Source organism: Bos grunniens, chromosome 7, assembly GCF_055505025.1.
Source record: "Bos grunniens cultivar Pamir isolate PY7600 chromosome 7, Bosgru_T2T1.0, whole genome shotgun sequence".
NCBI classification, from domain to species: Eukaryota; Metazoa; Chordata; class Mammalia; order Artiodactyla; family Bovidae; genus Bos; species Bos grunniens.
In genome coordinates this window covers 42,840,671-42,868,357 of record NC_141171.1, presented here as the reverse complement: position 1 = coordinate 42,868,357, position 27,687 = coordinate 42,840,671, and the positions used below count along the sequence as shown (strand labels likewise).

General features: G+C 37.9%; 2 protein-coding genes across 2 annotated transcripts; both read right to left on the bottom strand.

Annotated features, from left to right (window-relative positions):
* Nucleotides 1-878: 878 nt before the first annotated feature.
* LOC147369265 (olfactory receptor 2L8-like) lies at nt 879-7,582 on the bottom strand. Its single transcript, XM_086411199.1, has one exon. The coding sequence runs from the start codon at nt 3,257-3,259 to the stop codon at nt 2,324-2,326; it is 936 nt and encodes a 311-aa protein (XP_086267325.1). The 5' UTR covers nt 3,260-7,582; the 3' UTR covers nt 879-2,323.
* A 9,214-nt stretch (nt 7,583-16,796) lies between these two features.
* On the bottom strand, nt 16,797-19,985 carry LOC147369264 (olfactory receptor 2T27-like). Its single transcript, XM_086411197.1, has one exon. The coding sequence runs from the start codon at nt 19,453-19,455 to the stop codon at nt 18,517-18,519; it is 939 nt and encodes a 312-aa protein (XP_086267323.1). The 5' UTR covers nt 19,456-19,985; the 3' UTR covers nt 16,797-18,516.
* Between the last annotated feature and the right edge of the window lie 7,702 nt (nt 19,986-27,687).

Here is a 27,687-nt window from a genome sequence, read left to right as displayed (position 1 = left end):
TGCCCACAAAGACTCAAAAATAATTTGCAAAATAATTATCATGAAAACCAGATTGTTTTAAAATATGCACTTCAGTTCTTTAAAAACAACTAGAAGTGTCAAGGAAGTAAAAAATCAGGCAAACATATTCAGAAAAAGTTGGAAAAGTAAGGTACCTTAGTTAAAAAAAGGGTTGGAAATAATTGCATAATTTTATGTTTCATCAATGAAAATGCAATTATAAATTAATATGTAGTATTTTGGCAATATCAACTCTTTGCATACAAATGTATAAATTAATAAATGTTTAATTTGTACAAGTGGTATGAACAAACATACCATACACTACTCTGGATTTTTTATCAAAATTTCTGCCTTGGTATATTGAATTTCTCCTTTGCATGTGTGCTTACACTTTCATGTTATAATACAGCTGTTTGAGGACAAAGATAACACTAATTCCTCTTTATATCATCTGTATTTAGGTCAGTGAACTACCACCAAAACTGCCCTGCTGCATATATTTGTATGGCCCAGGGGCTCAGAAAATTGTGTGAAATTCACATTTCAGTGTCCATCAGGAAGGTTTACTAGAATATGTTCATTCTTATTAATTTCTGTATTAGCTACAGTTGCTTCTATACTTTCAGAGTTGATTAGTTGTGGCAGAGACACTATAGATCACAAAGCCTAAAATATTAAATATCTGAATACTAAAAGAAAAAGTTTGTTATCTTTATAATGAAAACATGTTAGTGAATATGAAATATGACATTATATTTAATTTTATTCTCCATTTTAAGAATGAAAAGATAATCAGGCTGGTGATATTCCCTAGAATGGTTTCATTCCAAAGATGGGTATATCTTTCCTCTTCTCCTTTGCATTAGCTTCTTGTCTTTTCCCAGCTGTTTGGAAGCCCTCTTCAGACAACCACTTTACCTTTTGTGTTTCCTTTCCTTGGGGGTGGTCTTGATCATTGCCTCCTCTACAATGTCACAAACCTCCACCCATAGTTCTTCAGGCACCCTGTCTATCAGATCTAATCCCTTGAATGTATTTGTCACTTCCACAGCATAATCATAAGGGATTTGATTTAGGTCATATCTGAATGGCCTAGTGGTTTTCCCTATTTTCTTTAATTTAAGTCTGAATTTTGCAATATGGTGTTCATGATGAGAGCCCCAGTCAGCTCCAGGTCTTGTTTTTCCTGACTGTATAGAGCCTCTCCATCTTCAGTCACAAAGAATATAATCAATCTGATTTTGGTATTGATCATCTGGTGATGTCCATGCGTATAGTTGTCTTTTGTGTTGTTGGAAGAGGATGTTTGCTATGACCAGTGTGTTCTCTTGGAAAATCTTTGTTAGTCTTTGCCCTGCTTAATTTTGTACACTAAAGCCAAACTTGCCTGTTACTCCAAGTATCTCTTGACTTTTTACTTTTGCATTCCAGTCCCCTATGAAGAAAAGGACATCTTTTTTGGGTGTTAGTTCTAGAAGCTGTTTTCTTGAGATATAGAAACATATCTCAAGGAAATTTACTAAAGTGAGTAGCTTCAAATGAACAAGGAATTCTCACTGTCTAAGGGGAAGCAAATCAACTCTGCAGAGTTCCTGAGGTTTCATTCAAGGGAAGGGAAAAATGTTGGGGAGAAAACAGCAGAAGGGCAACATCTCATAATTTCCCCAATTGTTCAGTATACTACTTATAGGTATTATTCCTCCCTTTAAATTACAGTATGGAATTTGTATCCATTTATTTAATGTGATTTTAATAACTAATTATGAGTCAACTATGCAATAAGATATTTATACAGTAGGGTATGAGCTCATAAAATGACTTTATCTCATCATCTTGTAGTTTAAAATGCCACTTTCCTTAGCATCTTGTATTATGAAAGATACCAGTTTATTTTAATATTAAACTTTGGAATGCACCTAAACCTGGTTCATTTAAAATAATTTTTATTTATTGTATTTCAACTTATCTGTTAATTTTAATAGTAAGCCAGCTCATGGAATTTTAGTTCATCTTGAGGTCCATAGTGAATTTATATTTTATTAGAAAAAATTTCTAATAACTTCAAAGATTTCAAATAATATTTAACTTAACAGGTAAACTAATTTTCTTAAATTTCTCCTTACATGATAATGCCCCAGTGAAAAATTAAGGACCTCCATTAGAAACCTGGAAATCACACGTGAAAAGTTTTATTTACGTAGGGTCGCAATCACCCTGGTTTCCTGAACCATGCAACACCTTGGGATTTAAACTCTGAACTGTAGTTTAGTCCATGGTCACAAGCATGTTCTTTCCACAACTGAGAAGTATTCCTTATCGACTAAGATACCCCACATCTCCCCATCAACTTCATGAGAGCTGCCACCACCTCCTTATTCCTCAGGCTGTAGATAAGGGGGTTCAGCATGGGAGTGAGGATGTTGCTGAAAAGAGAGAGAGCCTGGTCCTGCTCTGGACTATGTGAGGAAGTGAAAGTCATGTAGATGAATATGTTTGGGCCGAAGAAGAGACTTACCACAGTTAGGTGGGAAGAGCAGGTGGCCAGGGCTTTTTTCCTGCCCTTGACAGAGTTCATACGCAGGACAGTGAGGAAGATGAGTGTATAGGAAGCTATGATGAGACTGAAAGGCACAACAAGCACTACAATGCTTGTGACCACCACCACTAACTGATACACTGAAGTGTCTTCACAGGAAAGCTTAATGAGGACTGGGACCTCACAGAAGAAATGGTGGATCTCCCTTGACCCACAGATGGGAAAATGCATAGGGTAGACTGTATGGATAAATGAACTTATGGAGCCTCCAATCCAACATCCAGCAACCATGTGCAGACAGAACCTGGGGCTCATGATGGTGAGATAACGCAGCGGGATGCAGACAGCCACGTAGCGGTCATAAGCCATGAGAGTCAAGATGAGGCATTCTGACATTCCCAACATCAAGTAGAAGAAACTCTGTGTTCCACAGCCAATCCATGATATGGTCCTTTTCCCTGTGAAAAAGTTAGAGGCTGTCTTCGGAACAATGGTGGAAGTTAATGTCAAGTCAATGAGGGAGAGTTGACTGAGGAGAATGTACATGGGTGTATGGAGCCGAGAGTCCCCCCAGATCAAGACAATGAGAAGTAAGTTTCCCAGGAAAGCAAGAATGTAGATGAAAATGACCACGAAGTTGAGAACAATGGAATGCTGAAACTCAGGAAAGAGTCCCACAAGGATGAAATCAGTTACTGATGATGCATTCCCACCCACCATGCCTCTAAAAGAAATATAACAGGGCTGGGGAACAAATCAAATGCATTAGAACAATGAACACTCAGTACATGTCTTATATCAATATGTGGATCTAAAATTTTATATCTTTCCTCCCATTTGGACTTTCACAATATGTGCTATTAACTCATCAGAAGTATTTAACTACATTTTGTTGAGCAATTGCCTAAAAGTGTGTTAAATAAAGATTATAAAAAATGATCAAATTTAGTTCCTCTTCACCTTGCTAAGATTCATCTTGTTTTCCTCTTTCTATTCTTTAGTTTTTCCTCTCTCTTTGCTTTTTCTTGGAGAAACTTATCATAGCAATGGATCTACTTTCTACAAATTTGAACCTCAAAATGTATATATTATTTCTGATAGTCATGGACCCTGATTATTAACTCTTATAGATTTGGGCAAAAGAAATATCAACTTAATTCACTCAATTTAGTTTTGAAAATCATAAATCAATTGCTTTTCAAATTTTAATGAAATATCCCGTTGATTTACTTTCTATGGTAAGTGCCATCATAAACAGGCTTCCCAAGTGGCACAGGTGGTAAAGAATCTGCCTGCGAATGCAGGAGATGCAAGAGACACAGGTTCAATCCCTGGATTGGGACGATTCCCGGGAATAGGAAATGGCAACCCATTCCAGTAATCTTGCTTGGGAAATCCCATGGACAGAGGAGCCTGGCAGGCTATAGTCCATGGGTACACAAAGAGTCAGACTTGACTGAGCAACTTAGCAGGTATGCATACCATCATAGATGGAGTAATAGAAATTCCTAGACTTACATTATTACCTGCTAGGAAGCCATCAATATTCCCTATTTCTGACCAAATAAAGCTTATATTTTCAGTCTAGAATTTTAGATTTTCCATGACTTGGGTCCAAGAAAGCTTATAAATCTTAGATTCCATTAATTTAAAACAGATAACCCACATTCCAGTCAAACATACGTTCTCATGGTTTCTCCACAGGACTTATGTATTCACACAGCTGAACTCCTTCGCTTTTATTTCTGCTCAGAATTATCAGTATACTGAAAGCTGATGAAGAAGAAATTTTCCTATCCATATTCCTACGGTCCCTAATAACATCAGACATATAATTATTTATCATCATAACTAAGAGACAGTGTAGCTTGGAGTCTAAGAGCATATGTCAGAGGCTGCATACGTGCTCAGTCACTCAGTCTTCTGACTCTTTGTGACCGCAAAGGACTGTAGCCCTCCAGGCTCCTCTGTCCATGGGATTTTTCAGGAACAAATACTGGATGGCTTACCATGTCTTCCTCCAAGTGATCTTCCTGACCCAGGGATCGAACCCACGTTTCCTGCGTCTCCTGCCCTGGCAGATGGATACTTACCACTGAGACACCTCAGGGTATCAAGGGCTAGGATACCCAAATTCAAGCCTAGCTGCATCATTTACTATCTGTGCCTCACTTTCCTGATCTTTAAAATAAGGAAGTTAATCAAATAACATCAAGAGTGTAGTCATGAAGCTTAGATGAGTTATTATTGTATATGTTTATTATAGTTTTCCATGTATACATATTTCTCCAACATAAATGTTAAGGTTTTAAGTGCTAGGATTATGTTTTACTTATCTACTCTATCTCAATAAAATCAGCACAGTAGCTATAGAAGAATATATAGTCAATGAATATTTAACCAGAAAGTTGAACAAACCCCATGGAGTTAGTAGTAACATTTTCATGTAGAATATATGACAAATCCCTCACTGGATTGGCATTGACGATGAGAACTAAAGCTCGTTCCTTACATGTCATCTTACGGAAAAGTGGATTTCCTGCTCCTGAATAAGACAGTTGCTGTATATGGGGAAATTTCATATTCTTTGCTGTTTTCTCTTAGAAGTGCAGTAATATAGCATAGACATCAAAATAGCTGGAAATCCTGTTCTCTATGAATGCAGCAGGAATTTCATAATTTAAACAATGCCTTCCTTTGGTTTAATGGTGATGGTTCATTTCTGAATGTGTTTATCCTGATGATTTTTGTAACAAAATGTCAGTTAATAAATACTATTATTGTTCCTTTAGTGACAACTCTGCTAAAATATAAATTATGAAGGTAATCTTGTTGAAAATGATCAGGAAGCACACATTTTGCTAAAGTCATATTCATATGATTTCAGAAGAGTTACAGAATAGTTCTTGAAATACTTTTACCAGCCACTTATTTTTCATTCTACATTTACTTAGTAATCACTATATTTTACACATTCTGTACTAGGTGTTGAAGAAGGGGCAGCAATGCATTCAGATACAGTCAATACCTTCAATGAACTGTGAGCTTAGATATGAAATCATTTCTATCTACTAATCACAGAAGAGTGAAACAAGTGCTATAACTAAGTCTCCTATGGGGTGACATGCCAATGCAGAAGACAGAGCTAATGTCTGAGTACGATGTAAGTGGATAATTAGGTAAGGTTTAATTTGAGTTCTATCTACCTTGTGCTGTGCTTAGTCACTCAGTCATGTCTGATTCTTCGTGATCCTATGGACTGTAGTCCATCAGGCTCCTCTGTCCGTGGGGATTCTCCAGGCAAGAATCTGGAGTGGGTTGCCATGCCCTCCTTCAGGGGATCTTCCCAATCCAGGGATCGAACCCAGGTCTCCCGCATTGCAGGTGGATTCTTCACCATTTGAGCCACCAGGGAAGCCCCATATCTACCTTAGTACACAGCAACTCATGTACATTTAAAGACTGAGGCAACACAGAGTTTGTTGTGGTTAAAAACACATTGATGGCGAAAATCACATTTCCTAAGTGAGTGGGAAACAAATTAGAATTCTTACACACTTTTTTATTCAACTGTTTTGAACTATATAACTCTGAAAGCCTGAGGTTTTCTCATTCCTGAGTAACCTCATGGAATTCTTAACTGTACAGTCATATCATGCCGTGTAACTTGTCCTGCCATTTACTTCAATGAGTCGAGACATCCAACTCTTTTGGTATTTTATGTTGAACTCATATGTCTACTAAAAATACTTGATTTCTCTCGCTAGAATAATAATCAAAGGACTTCCAACTTAAAGTGAGTATGAGGTATGGCAAACATTCTAACATTCAAACATTCTAAATCTCAGAAATCATGAGTATCACTGCAACCACCCTATTTGACAATTTGCTTTAGGTCTGTGCTCCTGACTTTAATTACCCAAGGTATGATATTCTTTAAGATTATGAGTGGTTAACTTTATAACAATGAGAATACAACTGGCAAAGAGGTTAATGAAGATGACTAAGTCAGTGTTTAAAAATTTTGGAGCCAAAACTTTAAGAAAAAACCTCCAAATGTGTTTAATTTTTTACCTGATACTTTTATTTTGCTTTTTATAAATTCTTATTAAATAATAACCAGCTACCTGAAAACAAATTGTTGGTTGGTGTTCAGGAAGTAGAAACCTTGGATCATAGCATAACCCAATTATACACAGTATTTTTAAAATAGAACAATAAACTATCCCTTAGTAAATATTTCTGTATTATTTATTAAACTTTTCTCACAAAAGTGGATCAATTTTATTAGTTTAATTCAATGGAATAAGTACTTACTGAGAGTCAACTCTGAATATATTTCCATTATTTCTCTAGTATGGAAGATGAATCTGCTTATAAAGAGGACAGTGTGATATTAACCTGTAGAATTTTATTGACCTTTTAAGACTTTTTACAATGATATGACTACTATATCATTTTAGGAACAGAGTTTGCCCTTATTGTTAGCATACTTTGAGGCCATACCTATTATGGCTTCATACAAGGCAGATGGAAATGAAATCACAACTCAGTCATCAAACAGCTTTTCTAAAGCAGCAGGATTGATTCAAGAAATTATCAAGAGATTAAATCGTTTCCTGAGTTTAGGTGAATCTTTGGATATCAGTTTTGAGTATAAATGAATAGTAATTCTCATTCTCAAATGTTTTACTTGACATCATAAATAGTACCTGCTTAGTATTATACTGTGTTTGATTATATGAGTATTTATGACTCATTATTTAACTGATGTAATTCCTACAGATAGTCAAACAGAAATGTAATTCTATGTAGTTTTCCCCTAGACCTCAATCCTGGGAAGCCTACAGTCAGATTTTTATTTTCCTTTGACAAATACAATCACCAAAGTCTGACATTTGAGGACTTAATCATATAGATTCTCTACAGAATTTCCATTACCAGGCAAGGTTCAAAACTCTTTATTTTCCTGGTTTCATTTCTACCTTAAATTCTATTTGTCTCCAGTCTCCTCTGCCTCTTGGAATTGCTGAAAACTTCCAAATTTTCTGTGATCAGGCACACCTTCTCACTATGCAGCATTAGCCCTTTATTTTGCATAGAAAAGTGAATGCAACTGACATGATGTTGATGGCAAGTCATGCATTTTGAAAGTGAGATCAGTGGCTATGATTCTGTGTATATTATATACTGGTTGGTATATCAGTGAAGATCTAACTTGATAGTAAGATTGTTTAATAATTTTCCTTCAAGGATCTGGAGACCTTGTTAGTGAGTGACTTATGGGAACACAGTCCCCAGACTTTAATTAATTTTGATTCCAGATTGTAATAGGAAAACTTAGAAATTAATTGGCAACAGTTAAAATGTACAAAAATATCCCTCACCATGGAAAAATATTCAGATGTTTTAAAATATTTTCACATGATAAACCACAAGGCAAATGATAAATTTCCATCAGGGACATGTAATCTGCCCTATGATAAACTTCAAAAATAGAAGGATACTCAATATTCAGTATCTCTACATTTACCTCGCCCCCCCAAGAAACTTTACCCAATTTTTATATGATTCTTTATAGCCAATATGACTTCTAATGAAGTTCATTTTATAGCAGTTTGATAATATAGCTTCATTTTAACATACTGACATATGGTAAATAAAATTAACTGAGATCAGATGGACCTAAATTAATGGTCATCTCTCCAATTTTTTAACTGTAAATTTTATTCAAGTAAATTAAATTTCTGAGTTTTAGTAATGTTGTCTGTGGATGTGGGCATAGTAAAGCTGTCTCACTAGGCTGTGTTTTATATAACCCACTTGAATTAACAAAATTAATGGAGTCCTTGTAATGTTTTTCAGAAAGTCAATGTGAAGTCTCTCTTGGTTTATTATTATTACCTGGTTTTGAGAGTACCTTTTGCATATCTAGAGCAAAACACAGTATCTAAAGATTTAATGTTTCCTGTCTCTAAAAGCAGTCTAACTGACTATGACTGAATATTTGCCCACAAAGACTCAAAAATAATTTGCAAAATAATTATCATGAAAACCAGATTGTTTTGAAATATACATTTCAATTCCTTAAAAACAACAGACAATTGTCAAAGGAAATAAAAAATCAGGCAAATACATTCAGAAAAAGTTGGAAAAGTAATGTACCTTAGTTAAAAATGTAAGCTTAGTTCTGAACACTTTAACCCCTTCATCACACATGCAAATCTCAAAAGGGTTGGAAATAATTTAATAATTTTATGTTTTATCAATAAAAATGCAATTTTATTTATTTTATTTTTTTAAAATGCAATTTTAAATTAATATGTAGTATTTTGGCAATATCAACTCTTTGCATACAAATGTATAAATTTATGTGCTTAATTTGTAAAAGTGGTATGAACAAACATACCATACAGTACTCTGGATTTTTGATCAAAAGTTCTGCCTTGTTATTTGAATTACTCTAGAATATGTGTTTACAGTTTCATGTTATAATGCAGCTGTTTGAGGACAAAGATAACACTAATTTACCTTTATATCATATTTATTTAGAGTCAGCAACCTACCACCAAATGTGTCCTGCTGCATATATTTGTATGGCCCATGGGCTCAGAAAATTGTGTGAAATTCAAATTTCAGTGTCCATCAGGAAGGTTTATTCATTCTTATTAATTTCCATATTAGCTACAGCTGCTTCTATATTTTCAGAGTTGATTAGTTGTGGCAGAGACCCTATAGACCACAAAGACTAAAATATTAAATATCTGAATCTTCAAAGAAAAAGTTTGTCAACTTCTGGCCTTTGTTATCTTTATAAGTTTATTGAAAACATATTCACTAATTGTTGCTGTTGCTACTGCTAAGTCACTTCAGTTGTGTCCGACTCTGTGTGACCCCATAGATGGCAGCCCACCAGGCTCTCCCGTCCCTGGGATTCTCCAGGCAAGAACACTGGAGTGGGTTGCCATTTCCTTCTCCAATGCATGAAAGTGAAAAGTGAAAGCGAAGTTGCTCAGTCTTGTCCAACCCTCAGCGACCCCACGGACTGCAGCCTACCAGGCTCCTCTGTCCATGGGATTTTCCAGGCAGGAGTACTGGAGTGGGGTGCATTGCCTTCTCCATCACTAATTGTTAGTGAATATGAAATATGAAATTATATTTAATTTTATTCTCCATTTTAAGGATGAAGGGATTAGCAGGTTGGTGATATTCCCTAGAATGGTTTCATTCCAAATGTGATATCTTTGATGAATAAAATAATCACAATCTCTAGTACTGGTATTTGGTTGTTAATCTTGCAAAAATGTCGTTTTAATTTCCCACCAATAAAGAGAATGGGGCTTCCCTTGTGGCTCAGACAGTAAAGAACCTGCCTGCAATTCAGGAGACCCAGGTTTGATCCCTGGGTAAGGAAGATCCCTTGGAGAAGGGAATGGATACCCACTCCAGTATTCTTGCCTGGAGGATTCCATGGACAAAGGATCCTGGTGGGCTACATTCCTTGGGGTCACAGAGAGTCAGATATGACTGAGCAACTAACACCTTCACTTCACTTTTCAATAAAGAGAATAAAAAGCATTCAGTTATTATGTGGGAAGTACAAGTAGTAAATATTCACAGTCTTGCAGTGTTAAAACTCTCCATATCAAATATTGCTAGAAGTGTGAGGTAAGCGTACAAATGAATAACAAATGGATAACAGCCAGACTCTGTATCAAAACAGAACTTCTACCCACAACTTTCAGCAATCAGCCCAGGAAGCCAGCCTATACTCTCTAGTAACCAATTCAAGAGATCAGATGATAACCCAATAGCAACTGACCTGTACCAGTTAAGACTTGATTAATTATTATCAGACTTAGTTTTTATGCTCATTTCCAACTTCTGACCAATTGAAAGAAGCCAAATATCCTCTCCTAATCAATAACATAGGACACTCTGTTTTTAGTTAGCCTGCCGACAGCTTCCACAAGTCAAAAATCTCCAATAGGGCATACATGACACCTTCCTTTTTCCCACAATGAAGTTTTCCCACTCCTCTACTTGACTTTGATTCTTTACCAAACTGAAGTGATGGTAGCTGATTCCCTTACTGTAAAGCATTAGTCACTCAGTTGTGTCCAGCTCTTTGTGACCCCATAGACTGCAGTTCACGAGGCTCCTCTGTCTTTGGAATTCTTCAGGCAAGAATACTAGAAACAACAACAACAACAAAATTATAGGAGAATAAAATAAAAAGTAAAAACAAACAAACAAACAAGAATACTAGAATGGGTAGCCATTCCCTTCTCCAGGGGATCTTCCTAACCCAGGGATTGTACCTGGACCTCCTGCATTGCATGCAGATTCTTTACCTTCTGAGCCACCAGAGAAACCCTCCTTACTGTAAAAGCTCTAATTAAATATCCTTGATATTCTCTCATTTGTAATATTTTCAGTTATTTCCACAGTAGTGTTTAAAATGGTGTGTGGACTCTTAAACAGGAGCTATAGAAGAGTTACAATTCAGAATCCTAGGATTTTAAAGTTGTCCATGTCTTCTACAGCAGAGAGTGGCTTATCATTGGACACACAACCTGATGTCAGAAACTGAACGCCTGTATATGACAAGTGACTGTGCAGCAGGAGTAGCCTACCATGAGCCACTATTTTAAATGGATCAAATTGTGAGTTTAACCAGGCGCAGCAATCCAACATATAATGAAAATGATGTATTGAGAAATTGAATTAAGCAGATTCAGAGATCATAAGTAATGATCCACGAATGGTACCATGAATGGTAGCCCAATCAGTCTTCAAAGACATCTACTTTTGTTAAACCAATGCCTCTTCCTAAGATCAAAGAATGGAAAAAGCAAAAATGTGAACCTAATTCACTGATGCATTAGTTTAGTACATTGGTTTAAGCCAAAATAAGGGATTTCTTTTACCTTATGACCCCATTCTTAGGAGACCCTAAAGGACAGTTGTGTGTGAAAATCTTCCCTCAGGGCAGAGGTTTAATTATTTACTCTGTATGTAGAGAGATATAGACTGAGATAAGGACATACATAACTTAAGCCATGGTTAATGGCTTGGCTAGTTGTATGTGGCCTGGGGAAGCATAATTTGAAAAATCAGAAACAAAGAAGTCTATGGAAGGAGCATGAAGTATGAATGAATCTGTAAGATAGGAATAAACTGAGCAGAACTTTCTACTTCATATCAGTGCCTTCTTAGAGCACACATCATTGAATGGCCACTAAAGAAAGAGGTGGACAGAATGACTTATCCAGTAAAGGTCATATAGTTTTTATCAGTGGCCAACCTGGTGCTTATATATAATAGGACCATGAATGGAATGACAATGAATGCAATGAAGCAGGCTGTGCATGGGTCCAATACCATGGGTACCCTTGAACCAAAATCAATCAGTTGGGGATTATCTAGAAACCAATGCTGAATGAACACTATGATTGCCACATTGGACCATAGTACCCCAGACAAGACAAGGAAGCTTCTTCATGGAATTGGCATCTGTGGTGGTGAATTTGATTTTTATTTTCTGCACTACCTCTTCCAGTACTTCTTCAAGAGTTTGCACAGTTCCTTATTGAGAAATACTGAATCTTACATCAATATTGCCTCAGGCAAAGATGCCTATTTTACAGGGATGGGCCTGTGGCAATGCATGTATGACCTCATGATTCTCTCATCCTACCATGTGAGAATTAATGTGGAAACTGTTAACCTGATAGAACAACAGAATACCTTTTAGAGTTTCATTGAAGATTCTAGCTAAAGGTCAGTGAGATGGGGTGTTGCCCCCCAGGATGTGGCATATGTACTGAATCAAGGGTTATTGCATGGTGTTGTTGCACAATACCGGGAATGTATCAGTGCAAGGGTAAAGCAATGATTGCGTCTTCCTCCCTTTACTCTGTCACTTGTGACATTTATGCTTCCCATTCCCTTAAGCTTGGGTTCTGTCAAAATATAGGTCCTGAACACGGGATGCAACTGTGGAAGTACCTCCTGAGAATAGACATTGACCAAAGGAGACTGAGACTGGTGAGGGATTTTTCTTTCTTCTGACCTTCAGTTGGGTAATTCTGGAAGGCATTATGTATGCTTCTTAGGAGGGCCAACAAAATAGAACTCCAGCTACACACAGTAACATCCTTGAATACCCTATAAATGAAAATCTTATAATACATACTTCCCTGGCAGTTCAGGGGTTAAGACTCTGCACTCCAAACACAGGGGGCAGAGGTTCCATTCCTGGTAGAGGAACTAAGATCCTGCATGCTGCATAGTGCGGCCAGAAAATGAACCAACCAACCAAACAAAAAAACCCAATAAAAACTTGATATTTTTCCACCTTCTCTATGTCACTCTCCCTACTGTATCACTCTTGCTTCCTGAGATCATCTCCCAAGTCCCTGTACCAGGTTCTGTTTTCAGGAGAACTCAAGACAAGAAATTCTTCAAACTTATTTCCCACCACTCTTTGCTTTCCTGCTAGTTACGATCACGAAGGCTTGGAGACATCAATACCCTAAGTACTTCACAAATTCTAGAATCCCCTGCTTTCTGTTCTTTATCCTGAAATACATTTTCTCTTTTCCTCAACTTGGTTACTCCCTATTTTCATGTTTTAACTTCAGCAAACTTCATCATAAATCAACAATACTTCAATTTAAAAAGTAAACTTCCTCAGAGGAATCTTCCTTGACACTCCCTAAATGTACTAAACTTGGAAGTCTGCTCATCCCAACATTATTTTTTACTCAGGTATAGTTGGTTCACAAGATTTGATTAGTTTCAGGTGTACAGAAAAATGATTCAGATATGTAATTTTTTTTCAGAGTTTTTTCCTTACAAGTTATGACAGGATATTAAATATAGTTCCCTGTGCTATACAGCAAATCCTTGCTGTTTATCTATTTTATGTATGGTAGTATACATCTGTTAATCCCTTACTTCTGATTTATCCCCGTGCCCGTTTCCCTTTGATGACTCTAGGTTTGTTTTGTATGTCTATGAGTCTGTTTTTGTTTTGTAAGTAAGTTCACTTGTACTATTTTTAGACTACACATATAAATAATATCATATAATGTTTTTCTTTCTCTGTCTGATTTACTTAGTATGATAATGTCTAAGCCCACTCACATTGCTGCAAATGGCAATGTTTCACTCCTTTTGTAGAAGTAATATTCCATTTTCCATTGTGTATGTGTATATTCTTTATCCATTCATTTGTTGATGCACACTTAGGTTGCTTCCATGTCTTGGCCAATTATAAATAGTGCTGATATGATCATTGGGATGCATATGTCTTTTCAAATTACATTTCTCATTTTTTGGATATAGGTGCAGGAATGAGAATCTTGGATCATATAGTAACTCCATTTTTAAAAAGAAACTGCATACTGTTTTATATAGTGGATGCATCAGTTTTCATTTCAACCAACACTGTAAGAGGGTTCCCTTTTCTTCACGTACTCTTCAGCATGTATTGTTTGTAGTCTTTTTGATGTGCCCATCCCAACATTAAAAATAGACAGATTTTAATTCATATGCATTTTATGGGACTTTGGTCACAAACATTAGCATAGTTTATGGCACATAATATTTTCACAATATGTTATATTCAATTTGATAAATATGATTGGTAAATCCTTGAGAGTAACGAGAGCTCAGGAAAGAAATGCATCTTAGTTCTCATTTTCATTATTTAAGCAGGGTACTTAACATGGTCCAGATGTGTTAAAGAGTCACTGTTCTGGAGAACCATATGGTAGATGTTATTTGGGATTTAATTAGAATAATTTTTCAGTTTTCTCAGGTGATAAATACATCATGAATACTACAAAGTACTATAAGGATACTAGGCTTTCCAGGTGGTGCTAGTGGTAAAGAGCCCTCCTACCAACCCAAGAGATATAAGAGATGCTGGCTTGATCCCTGGGTGAGAAAGATCCCCTGGAAAAGGATGTGGCAACCCACTCTGATATTCCTGCCTGGAGAATCCCATGGACAGAGGAGCCTGGAATGCTACAGTCCATGGGATCACAAAGAATTGGACACGACTGAGATGACTTAGCACACATGCACAGGTATGCTATACACACACAACAACTTTTCAAGTTATTTTATGATATGATAGAAAAATTGAGTTGTATAAAACAGTGAGAAAACAGTTTTAAATATAGTTTTTCATAGGAAATGAACTGTTTGAGGCCCAATCTGGTTGCTTGCTGTAATTAAAAAACATTTTTAGCATATTATGCAATTAACCTCTCATTTTACCTTGTTTCTGTGAGCATGTCCTTTAGTAGCTTCTTTCTTTTGATACTGAAGAGCATGTGTATTATTCAACTGCTTTGCTGAAGCCAGTAACTATGTTATTGACTCTATTATGACCTATCAAATCCCTTACGATTACACAGTGGAAGTGACAAATAGATTCAAGGAATTAGACCTGATAAAGTGCCTGTAGAACTATGGATGGAGGTTCATAACAGGTACAGGAGGCAGTGATCCCCAAGAAAAAGAAATGCAAAAAGGCAAAATGATTATCTGAGGAGGCCTTACAAATAGCTGAGAAAAGAAGAGAAGTGAAAGGCAAAGGAGAAAAGGAAAGATATACCCATTTGAATGCAGACTTCCAAAGAATAGCAAGGAGAGATAAGAAAGCCTTCCTCAGTGATCAGTGCAAAGAAATAGAGAAAAACAATAGACTGGGAAAGACTAGAGATCTCTTGAAGAAAATTAGAGATACCAAAGGAACATTTCATGCAAAGATGGGCACAATAAAGGACAGAAATGGTATGAAACTAACAGAAGCAGAAGACATTAAGAAGAGGTGGCAAGAATACATAGAAGTATACAAAAAAAGATCTTAATGATCCAGATAACCACAATGGTGTGATTACTCAACTAGAGCCAGACATCTTGGAGTGCCAAGTCAAGTGGGCCTTAGAAGCATCACCATGAACAAAGCTAGTGGAGGTGATGGAATTCCAGCTGAGATATTTCAGATACTAAAAGATGATGTTGTGAAAGGACTGCACTCAATATGCCAGCAAATTTGGAAAGCTCAGCAGTGGCCACAGGACTGGAAAATATCAGTTTTAATTCCAATGCCAAAGAAGGGTAATGTCAAAGGATGTTTAAAGTATCACACAGTTGCACTCATTTCACATGCTAGCAAAGTAATACTCAAAATTCTCTAAGCTAGGCTTCAACAGTACATGAACTGAGAACTTCCAGATATTCAAGCTGGATTTGAAAAAGGCAGAGGAGCCAGAGATCAAAATGCCAACATGTTTTGGATCATAGAAAAAGCAAGAGAATTTCAGAAGAACATCTATTTCTGCTTCATTGACGACACTAAAGCCTTTGTGTGGATCACAACAAACTGTGGAAAATTCCTAATCAGATGGGAATACCAGACCACCTTACCTGCCTAGTGAAACCTGTATGCAGGTTAAGAAGAAACAGTTAAGACCAAACATGGAAAAATGGACTGGTTCAAAATTGGGAAAGGATTATGTCAAGGATGTATACTGATACTCTGTTTATTTAACTTATATGCAGAGTACATCATGTGAAATGCTAGACTGGATGAAGCAGAATCTGGAATCAAGATTGCTGGGAGAAATATCAATAACCTCATATATGCAATTGACACCACCCTTATGGCAGAAAGTGAAGGGGAGTTAAAGACCCTCTTGATGAAGGTGAAAGAGGAGAGTGAAAAAGCTGGCTTACAATTGAAGATTCAAAAAATGAAGATCATGGCATCTGGTCCCATCACTTCATGGAAAATACATGGAGAAACAATGGAAACAGTGACAGACTCTATTTTCTTGGGCTCCAAATTCACTGTGGATTGTGACTGCAGCCATGAAATTAAAAGATGCATGCTCCTTGGAAGAAAAACTATGACAAACCTAGGCAACATATTGAAAAGCAAAGACATTACTTTGCTGACCGAAGGTCCATTTAGTTAGAGCTATGGTTTTCCCAGTAGTCATGTATGGATGTGAGAGTTTGACCATAAAGAAGGCTGAGCGCTGAAGGATTGCTTTTGAACTGTGGTGTTGCAGAAGACTCTTGAGAATCCCTGGGACTGCAAGGAGATCAAACCAGTTAATTCTAAAGGAATTCAATCCTGAATATTCATTGGAAGGACTGATGCTGAAGCTGAACCTCCAATACTTTGGCCACCTGATGGGAAGAGCCGACTCATTAGAAAAGACCCTGATGCTGGGAAAGATTGAAAGCAGGGGGAGAAGGGAATGACAGAGGACAAGATGGTTGGATGGCATCACCAACTCAGTGGACATGAGTTTAATAGAGCTCTAGGAGATGGTAAAGGATAGGGAAGCCTAGGGTGCTGCAGTCACTGGGGTCACAAGGAGTCTGACATGACTGAGTGATTAAACAGCAACAACCAGGGCACAATACACAATTATTTGGCTAAGTATTCACCATACCCATTTTCTTTTCCTCTGGTGACACAGCTAGAAGATATTTTCCAGCCACCATTCAGTAAGATGTGGCATAGGACTTGCTGTTGTTGTCACTAAGCTGTGTCTGACACTTTTGCAACCCCATGGATGGTAGCTCACCAAGCTCCTCGGGAATTCCCAGGCAAGAATATTGGAGTGGTTTGCCATTTCTTTCTCCAGGGTATGTTCTCTACCCAGGGATCAAACCTACATTTCCTACATTGGCAGGCATATTCTATACCACTGAGCTGCCAGGAAAGCCCATGGTGTAAGACTCTGACAAATTCAATATGGGTAGATGTCATGTTTGCCACTTCCCTGACTAGCCTGTAAGACCATCTCAGACATTTCTGCACTTCTTTTTGCTGGATATACACCAAAGCCCATTCAATCTTAGAAATCACATGCTAATGATGTCAGAACCTATGTCAGTCTGGATCACTGATTGTAAGGAACAGAACCACAGATTCTACCTCTCTAAAGATTAGACCTTTTATGAACAAAAAATAAACTTCTATTGTGTTAGTGAGCTAAGATTTGGGAGGGATATCTGTTATATCAGCTACTATTACTTTTACTAATGTTCTGTCTCTCTGAGATCGTGAAGGGATCATGGGAATCGTTTCCCTGCGTATCAAGACACAGTTCCTTTGTTTGGCTATAATATTGCTGACCTCCATGAGGTTCTGATAGGGTAATGAGATACAATCTACTAACAAAACACTGTACTGTCTTCATCTCTCCTTTATCGCTCCCCTACTTTCACCATCCAACTTTTTCTCATAGGAAGTGGGGAGGGATTGGACATCCATCTGTCCTTGAAATTTCTTTCTCAAAGATATGTTGGTTTTGTTTATCTGAGAGAAATGAATAATGCGAGATGAGGTTAGAGAACTAAGAAACTGTAAAGTAACAAATCTCTGAAAACTCCTACTGTAACTATGAGGTCAGAATGCGATTTCATTAAATTAAAAGATATGAAATACAGTCAATAGATAATTGTTCCTTAATAGTTGTCAAAGAAATAAATTTGGTTTTCACTCAATCAAAAGAAATATTATTAACCTGGAGAAAACAGTTCTTCTTGAAGAAAATTAATGACCCTATCTCTTTCTTTGTTCTACTCTCAGACCAGGCTGATACTTGGTCAAATGTTAGAATAAGTAGTCCAAGCTTTCTCTATCTCTGTGATGATTAAAAAAAAATGATGGGAATCCTCATCCACTTTTGTGGATGAATTAGGAAACTGCGTATATATGCTTCCATCTATGTGCTATTAAAGCCTTTTTCTCCAAATATTTCTATGAAAGCAACTCATAACTGAACTTAATTATTTTGTTTCAAACATAATAAAGTAACTGGATAGTCAATATTTCTAAAATAATATATGTTCCTAAATAGGAATTCTGTGTAGAGGAAGAAAAAGCAAGCCAGGACTTCCATACTGAAACTAGATTTACGGTAATGATATTTCTTAAATTACTTTGATACCAGCTTCTTCCTCAGGACCTTTCTCAGGGCCCCCACAACCTCCTTGTTCCTCAGGCTGTATATAATGGGGTTCAGCATGGGAGTAAGAAGAGTGTAGAACACAGAAAGACCTTGATCCAATGCTGGGGTGTGGGAGGAGCCAGGTGTCATGTACACCACTATGCCTGGCCCCAGGTAGAGACTCACCACAGTCAGGTGAGAAGAGCACGTGGCCAGAGCTTTGTTCCTCCCCTCAGGAGATTTCATTTTGAGAACAGTGAGGAAGATTTGAATGTAGGAGGCAATTATGAGGTTGAAAGGGATGAGGATAAATATGATACTTACCACAAATACCACCATCTCATAATCTGAAGTATCCTCACAGGATAGCTTTAAGATGGCTGGCATCTCACAGAAGAAGTGATTTATTTCCTTTAGACCACATATGGGAAAATGCATGGTGTAGATGGTTTGAATGAGTGAATTTAGAGCACCCCCAGTCCATGATGCTACTGCTATGAGCAAACAGACCTTAGAATTCATGATGACTGTGTATTGCAGGGGATTACAAATAGCCACAAATCGGTCATACGACATGAAGGTCAGAAGGAGACACTCAGCACCACCTAGACTCAGGCAGAAAAACATTTGGATTCCACAGCCAATGAAAGAGATGCTGTGCTTCCCCAAAGAGTGGTTGATGACCATCTTAGGAACTGAGCTGGAGATGTAGAACAAGTCAATGAGAGAGAGCTGGCTGAGTAAGAAGTACATGGGAGTGTGGAGGTGAACATCCAGCCAGATCAGGAAGGTGAGTATGGAGTTCCCTGTGAGGGCAATGAGGTAGACCAGAAGAATGAGGTAGACCAGGAGGCTGGCATATTGGAACTCAGGAAAGAGGCCCAAGAGGATGAAATCTGTAGTAGATATGTTATTTCTTTTTGCCATATCTTAACTTCCTCTATGATGGCTGATGCACTGTGGGACAAAAAATATAGGACATCTCGTAAATCTTATGCCTAGTTAAGAACCTTTATTTTAGACTAGTTATTCCCCTATCCATTCTTTCTATGTCTTAGTTGAACAAAATGATATTTAAAATGTCTTGAGGAAGTTACAGTCTTCCCACGTGGTGCCTGCCAATGTAGGAGATGTAAGAGATGTGAGTTCGATCCCTGGGTTGGGAAGATCCCCTGGAGGAGGAAATGGAAACCACTCCAGTATTCTTGTCTGGAGAATCCCATGGACAGAGGAGCATGGTGGGCTAGAGTCCATAGGGTTGCAAAGAGTTGGACATGACTGAAGCGATTTAGCATGCACATGAGGAACTTACGGGTGTGAACATATGGAGAGTTGGGGAGAGTGAAGCACTCAGGCAAGGCATGGAACCTCCATGTCTTACGTATTTCTTTCATCTGAATGTTCATCCATATCTTTGATCACATCCTTTTATGATAAATCAGAAATCCATTAAAAAAAAAAAGGTGAGGTTCACCAGTCTTTAACTTATTGTTTGATAAACACTAAATGCTGATCATTTTACTCCACTATTTAAAAATTATTTCATATCTACAGTTATCATATCCATCCAAGAATTAAAAACTCATTATTTGGAATTTCCTGGGACAATGAGACTCCATATTTTGGTCTCCTTTTAGTTTTTGACTTATCAACGGGACCATTTCCTCAAGCGTCTTAAGTAGCTCCTCCTCTCCTCTGTCTATATCATCTCCCTTGTCAATCTTTCATAGCCCCATGCAGGACCAAATACATATTTCACATGGCAAAATTAAAATGTGGTACCCTTTTTTCAAAATTATTAAAAATTTCAAGATGGCAACATCAGATCACTAAATCACACACGGGCCACTCCTAAGCACAGGACACTGTATGACCTCAGAGTGAAGATTTTCCTGATTCTGTGAGTTCAAGCTCTCAGAACAATATATTTACCTGTCTATCCTCTTTGGAGCTCACTTCTGTATTTCCAACAATTTCTTAAACACTTTCATCACATGTCCTGCCAACACTTCCAATTTATCATGGCAAAACTGAGCTCAACTCCCACCTTTTATGCCTTGATTATTTCAGTCATCACCTCTCCTCTAACACAAACACTCAGGCTTATAACATTGAGACCACGTTTAATTATTTTTCCTTATATATTTAATTAGTTAATTGATCTAACCATATTTAACTATCATATCTCTCAGACATTCCCCTCTTTTCTAAACTTATTATTTCACTCAATTCTAAATCTTTAGTCTTCTTATCATGATTGTCCAGACTCCTTCTTCTTCAAACATAATCATCTTAAAGCATAGCTGTGATTGAGTCACTCTCCGTGGCAACATTTGAAATGTTCTCCATGAATTAGTGAATTAAGCTCAATGCTGCTTATATTTGCATTTAAATACTCCACAAGTTTGTCACTAATTTAGCTGGCCAATTTTTTTGTATTGCAACAAAAATTTTCCCTTATAATGACTTACACTATAATCTTATGAAATATCGTATCTTTCCATCTTCATGCATTTACTTATGTACTGATAGTTTTCCTTTTATTTAGACCAGGCTCCCTCCAGTAAAGGCTGTATCAAATCCTTCCCATCATTTAACATTCTGATCAATGTCAGTGCCTTTTTGAATTCTTCTCAAAACTCTGTCCATTCCATTCTGATCAAAAACTGATTTTACCTTCTTTTTAAAATATTTGATTCCCTTTGAATTTCAACACTTGTTATCCGGTCCCATCACTTCATGGGAAATAGATGGGGAAATAGTGGAAACAGTGTCAGACTTTATTTTTTTGGGCTCCAAAATCACTGCAGATGGTGACTGCAGCCATGAAATTAAAAGACGCTTACTCCTTGGAAGGAAAGTTATGACCAACCTAGATAGCATTTTCAAAAGCAGAGACATTACTTTGCCAACACAGGTCCGTCTAGTCAAGGCTGTGGTTTTTCCTGTGGCCATGTATGGATGTGAGAGTTGGACTGTGAAGAAGGCTGAGCGCCAAGGAATTGATGCTTTTGAACTGTGGTGTTGGAGAAGACTCTTGAGAGTCCCTTGGACTGCAAGGAGATCCAACCAGTCCATTCTGAAGGAGATCAGCCTAGGGATTTCTTTGGAAGGAATGATGCTGAAGCTGAAACCCCAGTACTTTGGCCACCTCATGCGAAGAGTTGACTCATTGGAAAAGACTCTGATGCTGGGAGGGATTGTGGGCAGGAGGAGAAGGGGACAACAGAGGATGAGATGGCTGGATGGCATCACTGACTCGATGGACGTGAGTCTGAGTGAACTCTGGGAGTTGGTGATGGACAGGGAGGCCTGGCGTGCTGTGATTCATGGGGTCGCAAAGAGTCGGACACGACTGAGTGACTGAACTGAACTGAACTGAATAGAGTAGTAACTTTAATACCTGTAGTTGATAATCCCTACATATTGTTCCCTCAGTACAATTTTACAACATGGATCATAAAATAGGTAAGTGTATAAGAAAGTATTGGAATGCAGATATTTCAAGATTATTATATCTTTGCTATTATTCACTTTTGTGAACATATGAAAATGAAATATTTCTTTACTTTGACAAGCTCAGTGCTCAAGCAGTATGTCTGGCTGCTGTCACAAATCATTGAAACCTAGAGTTAAAATAGCTCATGAAAAAGGGAGTTGAATAAAGATTGGGAGGAGAAAGAGAAAGAAGTGGAATGGAGATAAAAGAAGTAAAATAAGAGGAGGGGGAGGAATAAGATGTTAGAGAATGTAAAGGAAAAAGAAGAAGAGGAAATGTGTTAACTGAAACGATGCCCATGAACTTCTCTAGCAATCCAATAGTTAAGAATCCCCATTTCCACTGCTGGGAACATGGGTTTGATTCCTGCTCAGGGAACTAAGATCCCACATGCCACGAGATGTGGCTAAAATATAAAATAAAATGGTGCCCAAGTTTTATTCTTTTATGATATTATCAGCACATACCATAGATACTATTACAAAAATTCTGCTTGTGGGTCACTTTTGAGGCCTCTAAGCCCTGGGTCCTTCTAATCACTTGTGAGTAATCATTCATGTGAATTAATGTACTTGTTAATTAACTTTTTATTTTAACAAACTTTCCTTATGGCTCTTTGTCATAATCAAAATACAGTTTGTGAGAAATGTGCTTCTTCTATTATGTATGACAGTAAATTAGTTTTAGAAAAACCAAGAAATTTTCTCAATCACAAAAAAATTGGTATAGAATCAGAGCTCTAACTGACGGAATTTGACTTCTCTTCATGACCTAATTAGGGCTTCCCAGGTGGCACTAGTGTTAAAAGAATCTGCCTGCCAATGCAGGAGACACAAGAGATGCAGATTCAATCCCTGGGTTGGAAAGATTCCTTGGAGGAGGAAAATGGCAACCTACTCTAGTATTCTTGCCTGAAAAATTCCATAGACCAGAGAAGCCTGGTGGGCTTCTCTGTCCATGAGGTTGCAAAAAGTTGGACATGACTGAGAGACTGAACACAACATGACTTAATTATACCATGTTTACAAAGAAATCTGAATTTTCTATGAAGAGAGGTAGAGACAGCTAGATAAACACATGCACTCAAATCTCCAAATTGGGTGAGAGTTATTATGCATCGGACTTCACTAGTGGCTCAGACAGTAAAGCGTCTGTCTATAATGCGGGAGACCTGGGTATTATGCATCAGCTTAATTCCAACTGGCAACCTGGTTTCAAGCTTAGCACTAGAACATGACTAAATACTGGAATGCAGTCAGATCTTATCTCCAAAAGTAGGAGATATAATGTGCAGTCTATGGACCTTTTTAGAACTAGAATGTGTTACTGAAACCAGTGGACATTTATCACCAACAAATATAAAAGCAAAGAAGTCTCCTGCTCTTGGACCACTGCTTATTAATTGAGATTAATTCCTGTTGGTCATTTTATACCATAGGATAAGGAATAAAGGTGGGTGGGACACCATAGAAATAGTAAGTGAATAAGGCAGTTGATAAGAGGGAGAAATAAAGGAGAAAAGGAGAGAAATAACTGGGCTCTTAGCTATAGCTCTCTCTGCTTTTACTGCCACACCCACCACATTGCTGCTTCCCCTGTCACTCTAAATCTGTTAGCAACAGCTTCAGGCATTAAACCAAAAACTTCTACCTCTAATATCAGTGGCTTATGTGTCTGCTCTGTAGAATCCTATGATAGTTATCACCTGGTTGTTTTTGGAGGAAAACATGTTTAGAACTCTCCCCTGAACCTCATCAGGAACTAAGTTTCTCTCCACTAGAGAAAAAGCAGAGTAGGGGGTGGGGCTGATGAAGAGAGCTGCTGCTTCTCACTATTCCATCATATAGAAAGAGACCCTGGAGCCTGTGTTCCAGGAGACCCAATGGGAGCAGAGAAGGGGACGGAGCATAGGACATTTCCAGGGCTTGTAGAGGTCACGCAAGTCAACCTTTCATCAAATAAGGTGATCTCTGCAACAACAGACAAGAAAACAAATGGCGAGAACTTGCTTACCGGGCATTAAGTGCGTGCGTGCGTGCGTGAATGCTCAGTTGCTTCAGTTCAGTTCAGTTCAGTTCAGTCGCTCAGTCGTGTCCGACTCTGCGACCCCATGAATCGCAGCACGCCAGGCCTCCCTGTCCATTACCATCTCCCGGAGTTCACTCAAACTCACGTCCATCGAGTCGGTGATGCCATCCAGCCATCTCATCCTCTGTCGTCCCCTTTTCCTCCTGCTCCTGCCTCCGAGCATCAGAGTCTTTTCCAATGAGTCAACTCTTCGCATGAGGTGGCCAAAGTACTGGAGTTTGAGCTTTAGCATCATTCCTTCCAAAGAACACCCAGGACTGATCTCCTTAGTACTAATTAAAGATGCCACAAATATTCATTTAAAAAAGAGGTTCATATTATTAGTACTATCTCCTTTTTTGCTGAAGTGAAACAGGGGCACAGAAAGGTTCTATAATTTCCCATCCAGCTATCAAGGAGCAGAGTCAGGTTTCAAACCAGGACCCCGAGCAGCTCTACAGCCAGGGTCTTCTTCCTCTCAAATGCCATAGAGCTCAAGGATGTTTTCCTTCTCCTAAAAGTTTTCCACAAGGGTCCACAATAAGTAGGGGCACCTGAGTGCTGAAAAAAAGAGAGGGTGGGGAATTTAGGTGCTGGAAAAGTGAAATGTGCTACATTTCTAACCAATCTACCTAGATTGGTTAGAAACAGCACAGATATCAACAGTGATGTTGGGAGAGCAGAAGGAGGATGGTGTGAATGGACACAGCACTGAAGCAAGACAGAAAAAAAATTAGAGAGGCTGTAAAAATATTGATAAGGGGCCTTGACAGAAGGCTGAAGGAAGGAGTGATTGTGCCTGACAATGTAAGAAATCATTAGTTACATGATATTTATAGAGAAGTTAACATCTTTCAAGCAGTCCTTCATAATTTCTTATTATTCTCATCTTTTTTTCAGTTTTAGTTTCTATCTATATATCTCCACCATGAGTTTTTTGACTGCTGTGATCCTGCCTCATCTATCTTGATAACCTCCACATTTAGTATTATTTGTAGAACATAGAAGGTGCTAATAAATGAAGAATGAATAAATCATAACTCTATGAAGAAAATAGTATCATCTCTATTTTTCAGACAAGAAAACTGATGTTGAAAGATTCAGAAGTTGGCCCAAGTTTTCACAGGTATATGCCATATCCTGAGTCCTTAGTCTGTCATGTCACAATTCCATACTTCATCTCTATTCCCGTAGCATTGAACACCTAATGAGAACACCAGGAGTTTGGCCAAAGGTTTATTTGTGCTGGCGTAGTTACTCACATGAACCATTTGTTGTTGTGCTGTAAAATATAGCACGGAAAGAGACAAGTTAAATGGTCTCCATATCCTTTTAGAGCTTTAATTATGAAAATTCTCGGCTGCTTAGTCACTCAGTCATGTCTGACTCTTTGTGAACCCATGGACTGTAGCCCACCAGGCTTCTCTGTTCATGGGATTATCCAGGAAAGAATACTGGAGTGGGTAGTCATTCCCTTCTCCAGGGGATTTTCCTGACCCAGGGATCAAACCCTGTCCCCTGCATTGCAGGCAGATTCTTTACCATCTGAGCCACTGAGGAAGCCCTGGAAAGTGCCCTAGTAGTGGCAAAAAGTGGCAAGGATTTGTTTTTTCTTGGAGGAAGGGCTGAAAATAAAGTACAGGTAAACTTATATTGTCATAGTCATTCATATATTTCTACATCTATTCCCAAGCCCTGACTCAATCGTGTCTATTAATTGTAATTTTATGCTTCAGAAAATGCTTGTATAATGACTAGAAAATGCCAAGAAAATGACAAACCTCAGAATATTGTTTTAGCAAGTTGATAACTTCTTAGACTTATTCAAGTCCATCCATCCGATCTTTTTCTTGTAAATGTTGGTTTTCAGACTTTTGTTCAGTGGGTGGTGACTGTTCTCACAAGGAGACACCTTGTGTTTTTAAGAAATGAAATGTGATATTGACAGAAATCAACACATCTTCACTTTCACTTTCATCTTCACTTCACATTAGCCCTGAGGATAGGTTTTGACGCCAAAATAAACTAAGGATTAAATATGAGCTGGGTTTGAGGGAGTGAAACCTCCCTCAAAGTATTAAAGTGAAGTATTTCATAAAAGGAAGCAAACCTCTTTCATTCTGGTGACTTAATAGTGCTTAGGGCCTTGTTTCAGATCCCCTGTGGGATTTCCGTCCTTTCACTTTAATTATTAGGATCTTCCACTTCCCTGAGCTTCCAGAACTTCTCTAAGGTATACACACAGTTAAACAGCCACTTTTTCCCCACTGGGCCCTGGAATATGTATATAATATCATCTCCTTTGGGGCCCTGAGCCTGTTGTCATCTTGAAGTTTCCCTAGGGTTTTGTTTCTTGCTGATGAGTAGAAGGCCTATGAATTCCCTTAATGCTTCGTGAAATTAGCTATGTAAACACTTGATTTTTTTCTCATGAAAGTAAAAGTATGATGAAAATATACAAGTATATGTTAATAAGTTCTTACTAAGAAGTTGTTCACAAGAAATGATACTCTAGGAGTTTGATGATTCAAATTATATCTTCAGGAATACTGTGTCATATTTATCAAAAGACTATTAAAAGCTGCATTTGGATAGACTGTCAAGCATCATTCACAACTGATTCAAATTAAACTAATGGCGTTTTCCTTTATTTTTTAAAATTTATTTTTAGTTGGGTGGTAATTGCTTTACAATGTTGTACTGGTTTTTGCTGTACAACAACATGAATCAGTTAAAAGAATACATATGTCTCCTCCCTCTTGAAACTCCCTGCCACCCCCAATCCCATCTCACCCATCTAGGTTGTCACAGAGTACTGAGTTGAGCTCCCTGTATTACACGGCAACTTCAACTAACTTCTACTTTTTTTTTCTTTTTAATTTAATTTTATTTAACTTTACAATATTGTATTGGCTTTGCCATATATCAAAATGAATCTGCTACAGGTATATATGTGTTCCCCATCCTGAACCCTCCTCCCTCCCCATACCATCCCTCTGGGTCGTCCCAGTGCACTAGCCCCAAGCATCCAGTATCGTGCATAGAACCTGGACTGGCGACTCGTTTCATATATGATATTATACATATTTCAATGCCATTCTCCAAAATCATCCCACCCTCTCCCTCTCCCACAGAGTCCAAAAGACTGTTCGATACATCAGTGTCTCTTTTGCTGTCTCGTATACAGGGTTATTGTTACCATCTTTCTAAATTCCTTATATATACGTTAGTATACTGTATTGGTGTTTTTCTTTCTGGCTTACTTCACTCTGTATAATAGGCTCCAGTTTCATCCACCTCATTAGAACTGATTCAAATGTATTCTTTTTAATGGCTGAGTAATACTCCATTGTGTATATGCACCACAGCTTTCTTATCCATTCATCTGCTGATGGACATCTAGGTTGCTTCCATGACCTGGCTATTATAAACAGTGCTGTGATGAACATTGGGGTACACGTGTCTCTTTCAATTCTGGTTTCCTCAGTGTGTATGCCCAGCAGTGGGATTGCTGGATCATAAGGCAGTTCTATTTTCAGTTTTTTAAGGAATCTCCACACTGTTCTCCATAGTGGCTGTACTAGTTTGCATTC